Raw genomic sequence first — 15537 nt, 5'->3', positions numbered from 1 at the left:
AGACACTCCCAAGCTGCTGGCTGGACCAGAAGCTTCAATCAAAGATAAATAAATGGAAGAGAGATGCCTTTTCTTAATATCATGTCCCTCCAGTTACCATAGATTTTTTTCACGTAGACCTTCTCCCCACTAAGCACAAGGGTGTTTGCAAATGCTTCTTGAAAGAGTTAGACTGTCTGTCTTGTGTGCACTTATGATGGGCTTGGGTTGCCTTTACTTCTTCTGTTCTCCCAGTCCTCCATTCCCCTTTTCTTGATATTATTGTTGGTTTTATGCATCAATGATTTTTATAAGCTGAATCAGCAGACCTTTTGCTTTGATGTTACTGCTTTAAATAAACCAACCTGCATCACTAATCTTGAGCCATTATTATATCAGGCATTTTTCCATGTAGTGTATACATCAGAAAAATAATAGCAAAGTCTGATAGTGCTCTCTCATAGGCTGGCATTAATCAGGAGGAGCAGTATTGTCACATAGCACTTTACATATTCCAGGTGAAGTACAAAGAGTACAGCCCTTCACAAATTACAATGTAAATACCTTATTTTATGAATGGGGAAATGCTAATATTCTCATTTTACAGGGGAAGGGGAGACACACAAATGACCAAGAGTAGGGTTGAGATCAGCTCCAAACAGCTTTGGAAGCCAAACTCTGTATTTCTCACTCTAAGCTTGTTTTTTGATTTGTTTTTGTTTCAGTGCAGACCAAATCAAATTTGGCATGAGCAGACACTTTCAACTGAAGTTGATGGAGTTACAGTGCTGTAATACCAGTCTCAGTTAGATCAGAATGAGAAATATTATGGAGAGGGCTAAAGTCCTGTGTGGAATCTGGAGTGTGATTTTCCTGCAGTCCTTGGGTGGATCCAGGCCACACAGAGCTTGTGTGCACATCAAAACAAAGGTATGATTACAGCACAGGTAGACAGATTGTTAAAAGGAATAGCTTCTCATGAGCAGACCACGAGCAACAAGAGTAACAAGACACTCCACTAAATAACCTGTCAGGAATTTTCATGGGCCAGGGTCTCAGAAGGGGAGTCAAGGAGGGAGATGAGTCCATTCTTGTGGGTTTTAGCATTGTTTTGGGGAGTGGATACCTGAGATAATGGGGCTGTGGACTGAACGGGAGTTCTACATATGAACAGTGTGACAGGTGGGGATGTCTAAAAATTGGAAGTCAGTGTTCAGTGTTGTAATCCAAGCCAGTTAAAGCATCAGGAAGGCCGGAGAATATTAACAGTTCTACACAGTTCCACTGCCTACTTGGGATATTCTGTGGCACCATTCCCAAACCAGACACACATGTAGTCCTTGGGGCACAGAAGAAAAGGTCTTTCCTACTGTTGTGAGCATGATGACTGTAGCTTGTGTTCTTGCTGTGTAAGGGTGAAGGTGGCCGAGGATTGCGAGCCTACTCTTCAGTGGTCTGAAGAGAATGGCAGAGGGAAGGATTGCGCGTGGGCTTGGTGACTCAGTGGAACTGGGGTAGGGTCTCTGGGATGTTGCGGGTGGTGGAAGTGTGAAGAGGAGCTTGTGTGAAACTACTGTGAGGATGAGGGAGGATGTGAGGAACGATGGTGTGGTTTCAGTCTTGAAGTAGTGCTCTACTTGCAACTGCTATCTCAGTGCAGATTTCTTCATGGGGATGGAGAATTCTGTCTCTGCAAGTGATGAAGTAGCTGTGGTCCAAGGAAAGCATCTCAGTCTACCAGCTAAACAATTGGGAATGCAATCTGCTGCCTAGTATAGTATGTGTCTTGGCTTTGTTTTAACTACCCTTGCCACTTATCCAGGAACGTGTGAGTGCTATCTAGTAGGGGCACAAGTTTGGTCAAACTGGAAAGAGATGTGAAGCTGCCCACCGCAGGAGCACATGTACTGTAAGGATCCAGTGCTGTTTTGAGAGCTATTCAATGCTATGGGCCTCCCTAGCATAGGAATCAATGTCAGGTTCCATACCTGCCCCTTTCTTTCACCCCTACCAACTTGGGTGTCTTGTCTGACTGACGACAATTTTCTTAAACATCTAAATCCCATTTCTGACGCGCTCTCCCTCCTCCCACAACCACCACTGATATCTGCTGTTGTGTGACAGGGCTCAGTAAGACTCTTAGCACCTCAGAGGGTGTGACGATTGACGATTGAGGGTGTGACACCCAGCTACACTGGGTGTGACGATTGCTGAGTTGCAGCTACTTACACTGAAGCTGAGCTCAGCTCCCTAGCTCTTCCAAAAGTGTGGTGGGTAAGGCCTCATATGTACCAGAAGGAACTGTATTGTCTATTCAGAAGCTAGGATGTCAGTACTTCAATGCACGCTTTTTATAGGAGTGGAAAATGGACCATGTCGGTTTTTATAGGTATTAATACTTCTCTCTGTTAGTGAGGACTATGTTAAAGAATAAATATATTGGGAACCTTAATTTTAAATGCCTTCAAATATTAAAAGTATTAATAATAGAATATAACAGTAGAGATGGAGATGATCCTTTCTAAGCTACAGCTGGGCAGATCCTTATTTTTTAGTTTGCTTAGACCTTCCAGTGCTCTCTGTGATTAACTGCCTTTATCTTCACTGAAGATTCACCCCTACAAAAGTGCTTAGATTGGGCAGACCCATGAGTAATGGAGAGGAGGGTCTGGGGTTGGTCCCAGGTCCCTGTTTGCCTGCCCTTTCCCCAAAGTAGACAGCCATTCTTAGGCTGCCTTTGGCTGGACCTGATTGAAACCCAGGATGTATTCCTGCAGGTGCATAAGGCTGGTTATTCTATCAGGGTGGCACAGTCTCAAGTAATTGTCATTAATGTCTTTCTCCCTCCCTTTCATGTTGTGAGTCAAAGGTTGGACATCTTTACTTGCTGGTTCAAATTGCTTAGCGCCACTCATATAGACACCAGCTCAAAGTGGGGTTACTCATAAACTCCAGAGGCATTTAAATTTATTTGACTTCTAGGCTGCAACATAGCTTAAGGGGAAAAAAAATTAGTATGTTCACTGAAACAAGCACTAGGAAGAGCTTTATGAGTTCCTCATCCTTGCTTTGATCACCAGTTTGAATTTGCTAATCGTCAGACATGCCAGTATAACACTAGACTGATCAAGATGGAAGTCCAAGTTGAGATTATGGCCCTTTTTTCTTCAGGACAGGCATATGTTGTGTGATTGGACTGATGATCAGAACAGTGGTTTTCAAAAGCAGCCTGCTACATCCAGTGTGTAATTTAGTATGTTAAAATTCTGGCTGAAAGAGGTCAGGCAAGACTGCTGGATAGCCAGTTGTGTTTTCAAACTTTTGAAAAAGAGAGAAAGAAAACTGGACACTAAACTGAAGAGGGTTTTTTTGTTTGATTATTTCTTAATACAGAGGAATTATCAAAAGCTCTTTGCCCTCAAATACTGCTGAGAAGCCATTTAGGTCCTTTACATATGCACTTTGTAGTCTGTCAGTCTTTGGCATTGGTATGAAGTTTATGTAGCTGATCTTGCATGTCAAAATTAGAAGGCTCAGCTTGCAATTTAACCACTAGACTAGGGGCAGGACCACTGTTTTCTGTTTCCACCCTGCCATAGATTCAGTCCAATTCTAGACAGGTTGGTTCTCTCTTTCTCTCATGTCTCAGCCTTTCTTTCCTTAATATGGGACAGTAACGTGCCTCTCATGGAGAAACAATTTTTAATGTGTATAGCACTTTGGTAAATGTGCTTTGCCTGAGTTATTTGAATTAGTATTCTCACTGTACTAATGGAAAACTGCATCTTGATAGACTTCTTTACCTGTCACTTTGCAGGGCCTTGGCAGGCTTTGCCTCATTATAGTTGTCTTGGTTTCCTGAGACATGCATTTTATGTTCAGTTAGTTAAAATAATAATAACCTCTAATATTTTTATACCAATTCTTTCTCAGAGAATACTCTAGCTCAATGATGGCAGAGAAAATTAAAGCTTCTTTTAGGGTAATGTATGGAATGTAAGCCCTTGTTGTGGAACAAGGAAAGGGTGTATGTCAGTGACCTTAAAAGGGGTTAAAAGTAAGACTAGAACTAGAGCCCCTCTTTTCAGCCCTGTGCACACTCTGCTTCCTCTCAAGACTGAGAGGAGGACTTGTTCCATAAAGTTTTTTTTTTTCTTTGTTGTAACAGAATTAATTTTTATTATTGTTGTTACTTAACTTTTATCATTTATCATTGTTGTGTAACTCTCCTAGCATTTAAAAAATAAAGGAGAATATAATGGAGTTTCAAGTTAAGGTTGATTTTGTTTCTTGCTCTTTGGAGATGCTATCTAAGCTATTAGCCAGCATTAGCTAATTCTTCCCAATAGCTGTGCAGTGTGTTTCATCTTGGAGCATCCTAAAGTGCTTGACAAAATGCAGATTGGATGCAGTAACTTATTCCAGTGATTTCAGAATGGTTTCCACATGGGACATCATCATTTGACTTGGTCATGGGGCCCACAGACAAATTTTAGCTCTCCAAAAGTGTTGTATAATGAACAGATCTGTGGCTGTAGATGGCGTTCAAACCATCTGTCAGAGATGAAGGCTGGCAGCTCCTTCATAGTACATAATTCTGCAGGTCTGGAAGGGAAGATAATATATCCTACTGGAATAGTTAACTGCACAGTTTTCTACTTTGCTCCCAGCCCAAATTCCCCATTTCCTTGCAGAACTAACACCTTGCAAAGTTCCTGCTGCACATTCTGCTCTTGGAGGGCTTCCATTCACTGAGTAGTATCCCAGCTGGCATGACAGAGTTCTTCCAGGGACACTGATGGAAACAGCTTGTATTGCTGCTTGGATGGACAGTGGAGGGTGCAGGTGCAAGAATTTGAAGGATCAAAGCAGAATATGAAACTAAAAAGTGGCAAAGAAGTGCATTTAGTGAGCTAAGATTATTGACCGGCTTGTCTAGCTCTGGTAAAAGTATTATCTTCTCTCTTACCTGGTTGGAAATCATACTACAGCCGGACTTCTGCCATTTCATACCACCTCTTCACTGGGGTGAATCACCCTGTGATGGCTGCGTGTGCTTTCTCAGATAACCAGAGGGAAAAAAACCTGAGCAGGTTAAAAGCGTTGGGAGATGAAGACAGTGAGAAGTGGATGGGAAGTAGTTCCCTCTCACCGGGCTCTGCTGTTGCTGAGAATGAATGATGAATTCTTGAGCAGGTGGAGCCAGGGGCCATGTACAATAAGATCTCATCCAAAGTACCCTTTCTTGTGCTGTTGTCGGACTTTACTGGTCAGTCACTGCTATAACCTGTAAGTGGGATTCTTCATGGTAAAGAGAAGCCAAATGAGAACTACTGTAAAAAGATATCTGGGCAAAGTGAGATCATCCTGGAGCTGGTGCCAGTCCCACTGGGAACACCTGACTTAACAGCATTTTTCTAAGATTTAAACTTACCTTTTTTTTTTTTTCTTTTCTTAAATGCCACGGGCAAACTAGAGCACCATGCCATAAAAAAGTCCTCAGATTATACTATTGATGCTGGGAGCCAGAGATGCCACCATTTTGATGGACTGAGGTTATACATGTTGGATTGGATTTCTATATTTGTTCTTTGTTGGGGGAATGGAGCTTGAGTGGAGTTTTTTTGAGGGCTTCAAAAATACAAATGCAGTGTTTGCAGGCCTGCTTATTTGTACTTGCCTGACACTATGCATGTACGAATTGCCTGATTCCTTCTTGAACCCAGTGTGGCTTGGTTTTTTTTTCTACGCATGGGGTAGCCTGCAAAAAAGGCAGCTGCAATTTTGCAGTTGTCTTGAAGAGTGAGGTCTTACTGCATGGCCTTAGCTAGTACTGGGTGCCATTAAGCTTTAAGCCCTGCTCCAGCCCTGCTGGCAGACTGCAGCCAACAACTCCAATGTTGGTTATTTGTTGCTGGGGCATCTTATTACTTTTCTCTGTACACAATGGGTCTGATTTTACAGGAAAGCATCTGCGAACAAGGAAAAGCTAATTTAGCAACCACAGGGCCTGCTTTGTAGACCACTGAAATTAAATATTTTCATTGTCATCATTGACTGAAATGAAGTCCGGATTGTCCACATTTCCTTTCTGCCTCTCAGTCTGGGGAGAGTCTTAGCAGTAGAAAGGGACTTGCTAGTCATTAACAGAACAAATTCCTGAAGGGAAGAAGAAACACTGAGAACCTAAGAGAAGTGGGATGAAGATCCGATTAGACGTTCCTAAGTGAAAAACTCCACTGTTTCCTAGAGGTCAAGTTTTTAAACATGTATGTGGCCCTCTGCAGATCAGCTGCTCTGAAGACAGTTGCTGCAGGGAAATTTATCAAGTGTGGCTCTCCCCTTTTGAAGAAGTGCTGCAGCTGCTAAGAAGAGGTAGGAGCACCAGAAAATGGCTGAGGAAAGAAAATCATTGAGTCATGATGAGTAGGAGCTGGGATCGACCCGTTAAACGTATTGATGAGGTGCGCATTGCATGAAAATGTTTGAAAATCCTTTACACTGCCAAAAGTGTATGTATGCAATAGTGACTGGTTCTCTGTGATTGGCACTAAGAAGACTCCAGAAAAAGTGTGGGAGTGTTGAGTTTTCATAGCTGGGGTACTGATGTTCTAACCCACAGCGTTTTGTGCATGTGATTCAGCAACAAGGGAGGTCTTGCCTGGAAGGCATCACTTCTTCCCTTCACAGTAAGAGTTTTTTGCCCAGACAACAGAGGATCTCATGAAAATTTCCCTCTGAAGACGCATCTACAGCAAACACATGATGGAGAAAAAGGTAATTAATCTAAACCAGCTTGATGTCACTCAGTGATTTGAAGTGTTCAACCTATTGCCTTTTGCAATAACTTTTCATGTCTTTGCAGACTCATTTCCACTGTTTCGATTGTTGCTTTAAAGTATGGTTGAGTTCCAAGACAGAAGTTAGCAGCATTTCTGCAGCAGGGGTAGGGAGGTTTATGCCATTCTGTAGGAGTATTTGATTTTCCCTTGAGGTTTGCCATTGCTGGGAGACCTTGAAAGGACAGGAACACAGTTTGTTCAGTGTGATAATTCATCCATCACTACAGGATCACACTGAGATGCATCAGACTTTTGGTAGCAGTAACGGAAGTGTCATCAATAGACTCAAGTTAGATGAAAAAGAAACTGGAATTGGAGGAGACACTCTTCATTGCTATGAATCCCATAAGTTGTGTATGTCTGCTAACAATGTTGGTTTATGTTTTCCATTACATTCTGCTAATTTCTTTTTAGCAGTCCCTGTGGAGCACCAACATGAATGTTGTCATCTATTCTTCTCTTTTCCCCTCCCATGTGAAGTAGAGTGCCTCATTCCTACAGACCTGTAGGGCAATATCCCTCCATAACACACATTCCTCAATTAAGAGGGTTTTGGGAAATGTCACTGAAAATACCCTCTGTCATTTCCCCTCAGGTTTATTTGTATTTTAATCCAGTGGCAATGAAAGCCCTGGGGAGCTTTGCCCTGGAGGCTGGGAGCAGATTGTTGGACTGCAAGTCTTTTGCCTCCCTCTAGTGTTTAATGTCTTTATTTTCTTGTAAACTGTCAGGACTGAGTTCTGCCATGACCTGGCTGTGCCCAAGGTTTGCTGCACAGAGGAAGAATAAAAGGAAAAAAAGCTTGCAGATCTGTTAGACCAGATCCATGAGTAGTGTGAATTGACATGGATTGCATCCTGTTGATGTATACCAGCTTGGGAGCCAGCCTACAGCATCTTAATTTTAAGCACATCCAAACTGTGTGGTTGCAGTTATATCTTTCTGCTTCTCTTTCTCTTTTAAGCTAATTTCCATGTTTACTTCTTATTCTGCATTGATATTAATCTTGCCTATGTGAATCGGTAGAATGAGATGGAATCTTTGCCCCAGAGATGAAGAGTAGTTGCACAACTTGCCTTTTTGAACGTGGTGAAAGTCTTCACATTGTACTCAGTATTTACACAGGGAAACTTAGGATCTCTGAAGAGCAGGAATAGGTTGGCTAACAGTTCCTGTGTGGTTCATTCAGACACCAGCTTCTGATACATCCCTTCAATGATATAAGTCCAAAATCCATTTCTCTTTTTATTTTTAAACAATGGTGATTTTGGAGAAAATACTTAAGTGAAGAAATATAAGGACTAGTCCTACTGATGGAACTCAATACTTTGGCAACCCAGATTTTGTGGCTCTGGGTCGCTACTGTGATTCCAGTCTGGAAAGAATCTTCCTTGGCTGATGGGTGTCATCGGTTTAGTTCTTAATACATCTGTGCTACTGGCCTCCTTCTAGGTACCATCAGTCCTACAAGTGTCATGGGTAGCTGGCAATAAATGATGGCAAGCTTGCAGTGATGCTAACCCCATTGATCCTGCTGTGTTGAGCTTGTGAAACAAATGAAAACAGAAGTCTTCATTTCCCAGAGTTCACCTTCCAAATGAAAGTATTTATAGTCAAATCTGATTTCATTGACATGAGTGTCAAAACTGCCAACAACTGACTGAGAAGAAATAATCCTCCAAGTGAAAGATGATTTTGTTCTTTTACAAATATGTTCTTCCAGGTGGATAAAAAATACCCATGAAATCTCAGGGTGCGTCCCCAGTCACAGCTTTGGTGAGTGTCAGAGTGCTCAGAGCTTTAGTTTTCTTTTTGTTGTATCTCTTTAAACAAATACTGATTTGCTAAGCACCCAGAGTGTGGTGAGCTTTTTGAATTCACTGAGACAAGCAACCACCATCAGTGTAACTCAAAGGATGGCTTTTTAAAAGGGCTTGGTTATTCTCTGTGTGGTAATGAAGTGCACTGCTATATAAATGAAGATAAAGGGTGAGCGGCTTTTATGCCTCAGGACACTATCTGCTCCCTGCAGGGGTCAGCAAGTCTATTTGCACAGCACTAATAGCAAGAGATTTTATGCCTTATATTTGTTTTCCACTAAAGTGTTAAGGCCTGAACTCTACAAGAAGCAAGATACTAGCCCTGATGGACCAGTGGTTTGCTAAGGTGGTGTATTCTGCGTTCCTATGTCCACTCTTTAATTGGATTAGCTTGTGGTTTGACTGTAACGTGAAAGTGGGTTATCTCCTCCTTTCTGTGCTTTATGGGGACACAGAAAGCTTTTTGTGAGTCATAGATGCAGTCTTATCATGTCTGTTCCAAGGTAGTCATCTGACAATTATACAACTCTGTATTTTCAATTGTCAAAAGTAAAAGCAAAGCGAACAGAGCAAGAACAGAGCTCTTTGCAGATTTAGTTTTTGTGTGGATACCACCTGGGTCTCTGAGGAATTCAGGAGGTCATTAAGTATGAACTGAAGAGACCAAAGGGTTGAATGTTAATATTTTGCCTGAGTCTCATACTGCAAAAACTACATAATGCTCAGTATTTCAGAAAATATGGTTTATACTAGAGTTACCTTACAGTCCTGCCAAAGAAAGCCTTCCCCATTCTTGCTCAGAGATTCTTGTATGTGGTAGAATTGATGGATTCATGGCATACTTTCCATACCAAGAATAATCTCAGGTGCTTGCAGAACCATAGCATGTGTCTGAGCACACATGCAGGACAGAAAGTTGAATGCATAGTTTTACAGAAATCTTCATTACTTTACACCTTTCTCTGCTAGAATTCCAAAATTGAAACAGTGAGAAATGACTAACCATCAGTGGTTACCGCTCTTGGAAAGTACTCTTTGAAATGTACTGAGTTGGTAATTCCTGACTTAAAAACAGTACCAAATCACTAGTTGCATGATGAAGACTAAGGCCATACCTTTACGTTGCTGTTTATCTTATCTTGTTTGATGATCATACAGGCATTCAAGTTTAGCAGTGATGAGTGGTATGAATGTCAGCATATGGGCAAATCACTGGAGTACCCCAGTGAATGTGATTTTGTAGCTGCTTCACTATACCAGAAATGACAGCAGATAGTTGATGATGTTTTGGTTTCTCAATGTTGTTAAATCTTGTTGAGTTGTGGATTAGACATGCCATTGGTAGAGAGCTACCCAGATCTGGTTCTGCGTAGGAGAATTTGGCTCTGGTAGTGGTATTGCAGTGTTTGTGTGGTAGTATGCTGGTGGGATCTGGAAACTGGTAATGATTAAACTTGCAGTAAATTGAAAATAATAAACAGCATAATATTAACAGACCTTTTGGCAGCCTCTAATGAGTGTGGCTCCTCTGTTTGATTGTGGTAGAAAAATCATTCCAGTGCCACAGGTTAATTCAGACAGTGAGCTGTGATCTACCCCTTCACAGAAAGCAGCTGAATATTCTGAGAAGTGAATGTCCTCTTTCTTTGAAAGGGAAAAAGAGAGAATGTCATTAGCTTGGGATTTTCCTGAAGAAGTATTTTTAATGAACAAAAGATTTCTTGAGACCTAAGCACACTGTTCTGAAATCTTCATTTTCTGTCTGTCATTTTGGGGGATTTCTAGAAAGAAAGGTGAACTCTTTCCAAACACATCACCTGCAAAACATGGCGCTCTAAAGATTTTTCTCTGGACTGTGTGCTCCAAAGCACACCTTTCTCACCTGGCAGCAGTGAACAGCGACTCTTGCTGTTCTGTGAAATTCAAAAGATGATAGGTCTAAAGCTTGCTCCGTGCCAAGCACCTCAGTGGGCTCTGTGCCCAACAGGCTTCCATTGAAGCAGATATTAAAAGCAATTTCTTCTGAGCCATGAATGTGTCTCTGCTCTCTTATTAGCATAAGCTGCGGGGAAGCCAACTGCACTGTGGAAAATTTCATGATCTGCAGAGAATCCATGAGCTCATTGCTTAAACAGACCCCATCTCAATTCTCGTAAACACAAAAGGCACTGGTCTGCTGGGGGAAGGGAGTCTGAATTCTTGAGATACCTGCAATACAGTAGTCTGCTTGCCGTTATAATGCTGTGAGTAACATCAGTCAGTTCTCTGCCCTGCCCATCTCTCGTATAAATACACTGGAGAGAACGTATCTTGCATCTTGTGAAGCCTGCTGAGTTTGAATATAAAGCTTTACTGAATATACATATAGTAACGTACCTCCCTTTTCCTGCTGTCATGCGAATAAGGATACTGACCACCTTTGTACAATGCCTAGGTGTCTACACCTAGGAAGTGTTTACTAATTCCTAGAAGGAGAAAATAAGGAGAGAGCTGCCAGGGGACTAATAATGGTTAAATAACATTCCCTTTCGCCAAATGTTTTCCTTACGCCAAAGACTGGGATGCTGGTACAAACAGAGCCTCTTGTGTGTGTTGCACTCCGATAAATCACTGCCAATATCGAAAGTACACAAAGTAGTATTTGTGCAGGTAAGCAGTTTGAACGGGAAGGATGATTTTTACGGCAAGGAGAGAGTGCTTGGCACCTTCGCTCCTGCTAGTTGTTCCTTGGGAAAGGACGGGACCAGTGTGCTGAGGCTGCTAAAATCAGCCCCGCCGGTCCCCCGGGGAGGCACGAAGCAGCAGGGCTCTTCCTGCCGGCTCGCTAACCGCGGCTTCCCAGGCATGGGATGCTGCAGAGGCGGCGGCCGCGGGCGCGGAAGGACCGCCGGGGAGGCCGGCTCGGCTTTCGCCGGCGCCGCCGCCCGGGCCAGAGACGAGCCGCGCCGGGCGCGTCCCGCTCCCCGCGGCGGCCTGGCCGGCCGTGGTGCCGCCGCACCGGCAGGGGGCGACGTGCGGGAGCGCGGCTGGCGCGCGGACAGAGCGGCGGTGGCGGGAGGAGGGCGGCTGGCCCGGCCGCCCCGCGCCCCCGCTGCCCGTCCCCTCCCCCCCCCCGCTGCTCGCCGGCCAGGGGACGGGGGGCCGCGGCGGCCCGCTGCCGAGCGCGGCGGGGGGCGGCGAGCGGCGGCCGGAGGATGCAGGCGGGGCGGGCGGCGGCGGGCTGCCGTTCCCGGGTCGGGCAGCTAGAGAGCAGTGCAGGGAGCGAAATCCCGGCCGAGGAGCCCCTGCGCGGCGGCGGCCGGGCGCTGGGAGCTCCCTTCCTGTCGGGGGCGGCTCTGGGCCGGAGGCCGTGAGAGGAGCCGAGCGGCGGCGGAGGCCCGGGCCGGCTCCCCTCTGCTCCCCGCTCCCCCTCTCCCATGGCGGAGACTAAAATCATCTACCACATCGACGAGGAGGAAACCCCCTATCTGGTGAAGCTGCCCGTCCCGCCGGAAAAAGTCACTCTGGCCGATTTCAAAAATGTCCTCAGCAACCGGCCCGTGCACAGCTACAAGTTCTTCTTCAAGTCCATGGACCAGGATTTCGGGTGAGCGGCTCCGGGCCGGCGGGGGCCGCGTGTGCCGGAGCGGGGGGCGGCGGGCGGCGGTCCCTGCCCCTCCTCTCCTCCCCGCGCCCCTTCCCGCTGACAGCTGAGGGGAGGTCTCTCAGCCTCCCTCGGCCCCGAGCGGGAGACACCTGCTTCGCTGGCGGCGGCGGCGCCGCCTGCCCGGGGGCTCCGCTGCAGCCCCCGCCTGTGTGCGGGCCGTGCCGGAGCGCTCGGGCTGCGCGGCCCGGGCCCGCCGCCGGGTGCGGCCCTGCCCGCCGCCCGGCGCCGCGCACTGCGGCGCCCGCTCGGCGCTAGGCCCCGGCGGCAGCTGCCGGCACCCGAGGGAAGCCGCGAGCGCCGCCGCCGCTAACATGGCGGCCCGGCCCGGCCCGGCCCGGCGGGTGCCGGGCTCAGGGGTCGGCGCTGCTGGTGTCGCCGCCCTCACCCTGCGGTCTGCCGGCGGGACCCCTGCGGCCCGCCAGCCCGGCGGCCGCCCCGGGAGCTGACAGCCCCGGCCCGATGCCCCCCGAGGCGAGGAGACCTCTCGGCTTCTGTTCCAGTAACGCCCCCGGTGCGCTGCCCGCCTGGCGCGCTGGGCGATGACCGGGGCGGGCCGGGCTCCCTCAACCGCTCCCCGCCCGGCCTTTCGCTCTCGGTCGGGCCGAGCCGGGCCGGAGCCTGACGCCGGGCAGGGGGTGACTTGGCAGCCGCCGGCCGCAGCTGTCAGCTGGTCGGGCCGAGGCCGCGAGGCTTGTGGCAGGGGCGCTTCGCCAGGGTGGGGATTTCTGAAGAGCCAAGGGGAGTCAGGCTGCAGCTATACTGGAAGGTGAAGCCTTGTGCAAGTGCAGAAATGACGGTCGCAAAATCGGGTTGCTCTTCTGGGTCGGGGTTTGCACGCCGGTGGTCAGATGGCGGGTGTCAAATGGTCGGTGGTCGAAACGGCCACTTCTTCAAAGGGCGTGCTCCCTGCTCACCGCTGCTAATGCCACTGCTTACTAGGAGTGCAGGGCCAGACTTTCAAGCGACCTTTGTGATTGTGTAGGCCAGATTTCTGACTGGAGCTAGGAGATATTTGACATTGTTCTAGTCTCCGCACACAAATGTGGGTTGCATGCCACAGGGCTTATGTACAGCTGTAATAAAATAAACCAATAAAAATCCATTTGACAGTTTGCCAGACAGTAACTTTGAAAATGTATTAATCCTTTTGTAGCAAATCAGTTCTCTTTGTACTCATATCTGTCACTGGCAAGACAATTTTACATATTTAAATGCCTTGCCAGTAAAAAAGAGAGCAGGCTTGTTGGAAACTAATGCAGACCTGACTCTTAAAATAATGCGATGGTTGAGGTGTGAGTTTTATGTTTGGTGAAATATATCATCCTAAGCATCTTTTTACATATTGTGTGGCCTCTTTCTTATCCGTAAGACCTGAAGCCTTTCATGTTAATTGTGTTTTTATCCATGGGGAAATGTGGATATTGTTTGTTGACATGTATTTCTTATGTGGCGAGTTGTTAATATTGGCGTGTTACTGTAGGAATGTTCATGTATTGACTTTTTGTTTTCTGGATTGTGGAAACATTTTTCTGGGAAACAACTGTACAAACTGTTTGTTTTCAAAATAAGGTCTTTGAAATTGTGCATTCATAAATTTTTTTCCCTCACCCTCAAGTGACAGGGACACATACCCTGCAGTTGTCATATAAATTCAAGCTCTAAGTTTTTGTGGTGCAACCTCAATAAAGGATGTTGGGTTTGTTGAAACAGCGTATGCGTTCATTCCCCCTGCTACAGAAATTTAGTACTAGAAACATAAACTGTGCGGAGGCATAATGAACATACTAGGAAGATCTCTAACACATTTGGGCTGATCTTTGACTAAGTAACAGAGTTTGTAACTAGAGTCCTACAGTGGATTCCCTTGTTAGTCTCAAAACTGGAGTGAAAATTGTCTGTTCTTCTTGCATTGTTTTAGAAATGAAAATGATGGAAGATGAAGGCCTGAAAGTGGATGATGTGGATTAGGACCTATAAATTCTGTCTCCCTTTTTAAACAATAGTCTCAAATATAACTACTGAATCCATTAGGGTGCTAATCCATTGTCTTGAGACAGCTAGAAGTAACTCTATAGATAGTGACTCTTGAAAGCCAATAAGCTGTCAGTCAGATTTTTGTTTTGTTTTGCTTTGTCAACCACATTTTTGTTTCTCTTTGAATCTTAATTACTTGCGAAAAATAGGAAATCAGAAGAAAACTCTCATGAATCTTGGCTGTCTTACCAAGTGTTAATAGTAAATCTGGGCTTTTTTTCATCATCTTGTCTTCAAACTGACTTTTTAAAATTGTTGTTGCAAATAGGTAATTATATATGCAATTGCCACTAACCATAATGAAATTGTGTGTCTAATTTCTACCTTATGTGCCTGAAAATGTCCTCCAAAGAAATTATTTTCTGTGTGTTCTGTAAGTGGTACTTAGGCTTAAACTACAGTAACATTTTGGTTTTAAATGTAGTGTTCTACAGTTCTAGTCTTCTGTTCTTTACATTGCTGCTCAATAGCTGTACGGAGCTGTGATTTGGCACGGTGACTGCTGCTTGGCAAGGCGGTTTGTAAATCCCAATGTGGAGTGAAAAGTACTTTTTGTGTTAGGAAAGCAAATGTTTTCCTGAAGAAGTGGAGCCTCCTTGAGAAGCCGGTGATCAGGAACTGACTTCGCAATACTGCACATGTTGTTGTAATTAAGGCACAGCCTTTCCTGGATCCTGAAATAATGTAATAAATAATTGTGTTCAGAAACAGTGGATGTGTTGAATTGTTTCTAGCCATGAAAGACACAGTTGCTAAGGGTTGGAATGGAGTTGGGTTTGGGACATGGAGCAGTATCAAGCTGTGTTATGAAATTAAGCAATTATTTGTTTTGTGTACCTGTGCTGAGTTACTAGCCTGCTTTCAGCTTTGCTTCTCGGAAGGTGCAGGAGAAGGTGTAGGGGTGGAATATTTCCTTCTGAACTTTGGTTACAGTTTAATTTACTGCTTTACCTTGCAGTCTTAATGTTGCACTTTCAGTAAAGCTGTGGAAAATAGATACACTGTGGAACCTTCATCTTGGTTTTCCTGACAGTGGTACTTTGACATGAAAACACTTTTTCCTTTGCCATTTCATTCACAAAGGGTGACTTCTGCACTAACTCTTGATGGGATGGCCCTGTGTTTTTCTGAAAGCCCAGGCTTTCCTGTTGACTCCATCTGTAGGTACGATGTTTTTTTTTAAGATGCAGGATGTCTAACGGTGTTCTGACTTTGA

General features: G+C 45.2%; 1 protein-coding gene across 2 annotated transcripts in view; it reads left to right on the top strand.

Moving 5' to 3' along the window:
* Positions 1–12057: 12057 nt before the first annotated feature.
* DVL1 (dishevelled segment polarity protein 1) overlaps positions 12058–15537 on the top strand; it is a gene marked incomplete at its 5' end in the record, with an annotated part of 98957 nt that continues 95477 nt past the window's right edge. For both annotated transcript variants that reach the window (XM_082009424.1, XM_082009423.1), the window contains one exon: positions 12058–12227. In XM_082009424.1, coding sequence (XP_081865550.1) covers positions 12058–12227 — 170 coding nt within the window. The remainder of the gene's footprint in view (positions 12228–15537) is intronic.

The sequence above is a fragment of the Phaethon aethereus genome (genome assembly GCF_964289735.1).
Source record: "Phaethon aethereus genome assembly, chromosome: 21".
In the NCBI taxonomy this organism is placed as follows: Eukaryota; Metazoa; Chordata; class Aves; order Phaethontiformes; family Phaethontidae; genus Phaethon; species Phaethon aethereus.
This window is presented reverse-complemented; position numbering and strand designations above follow the sequence as displayed.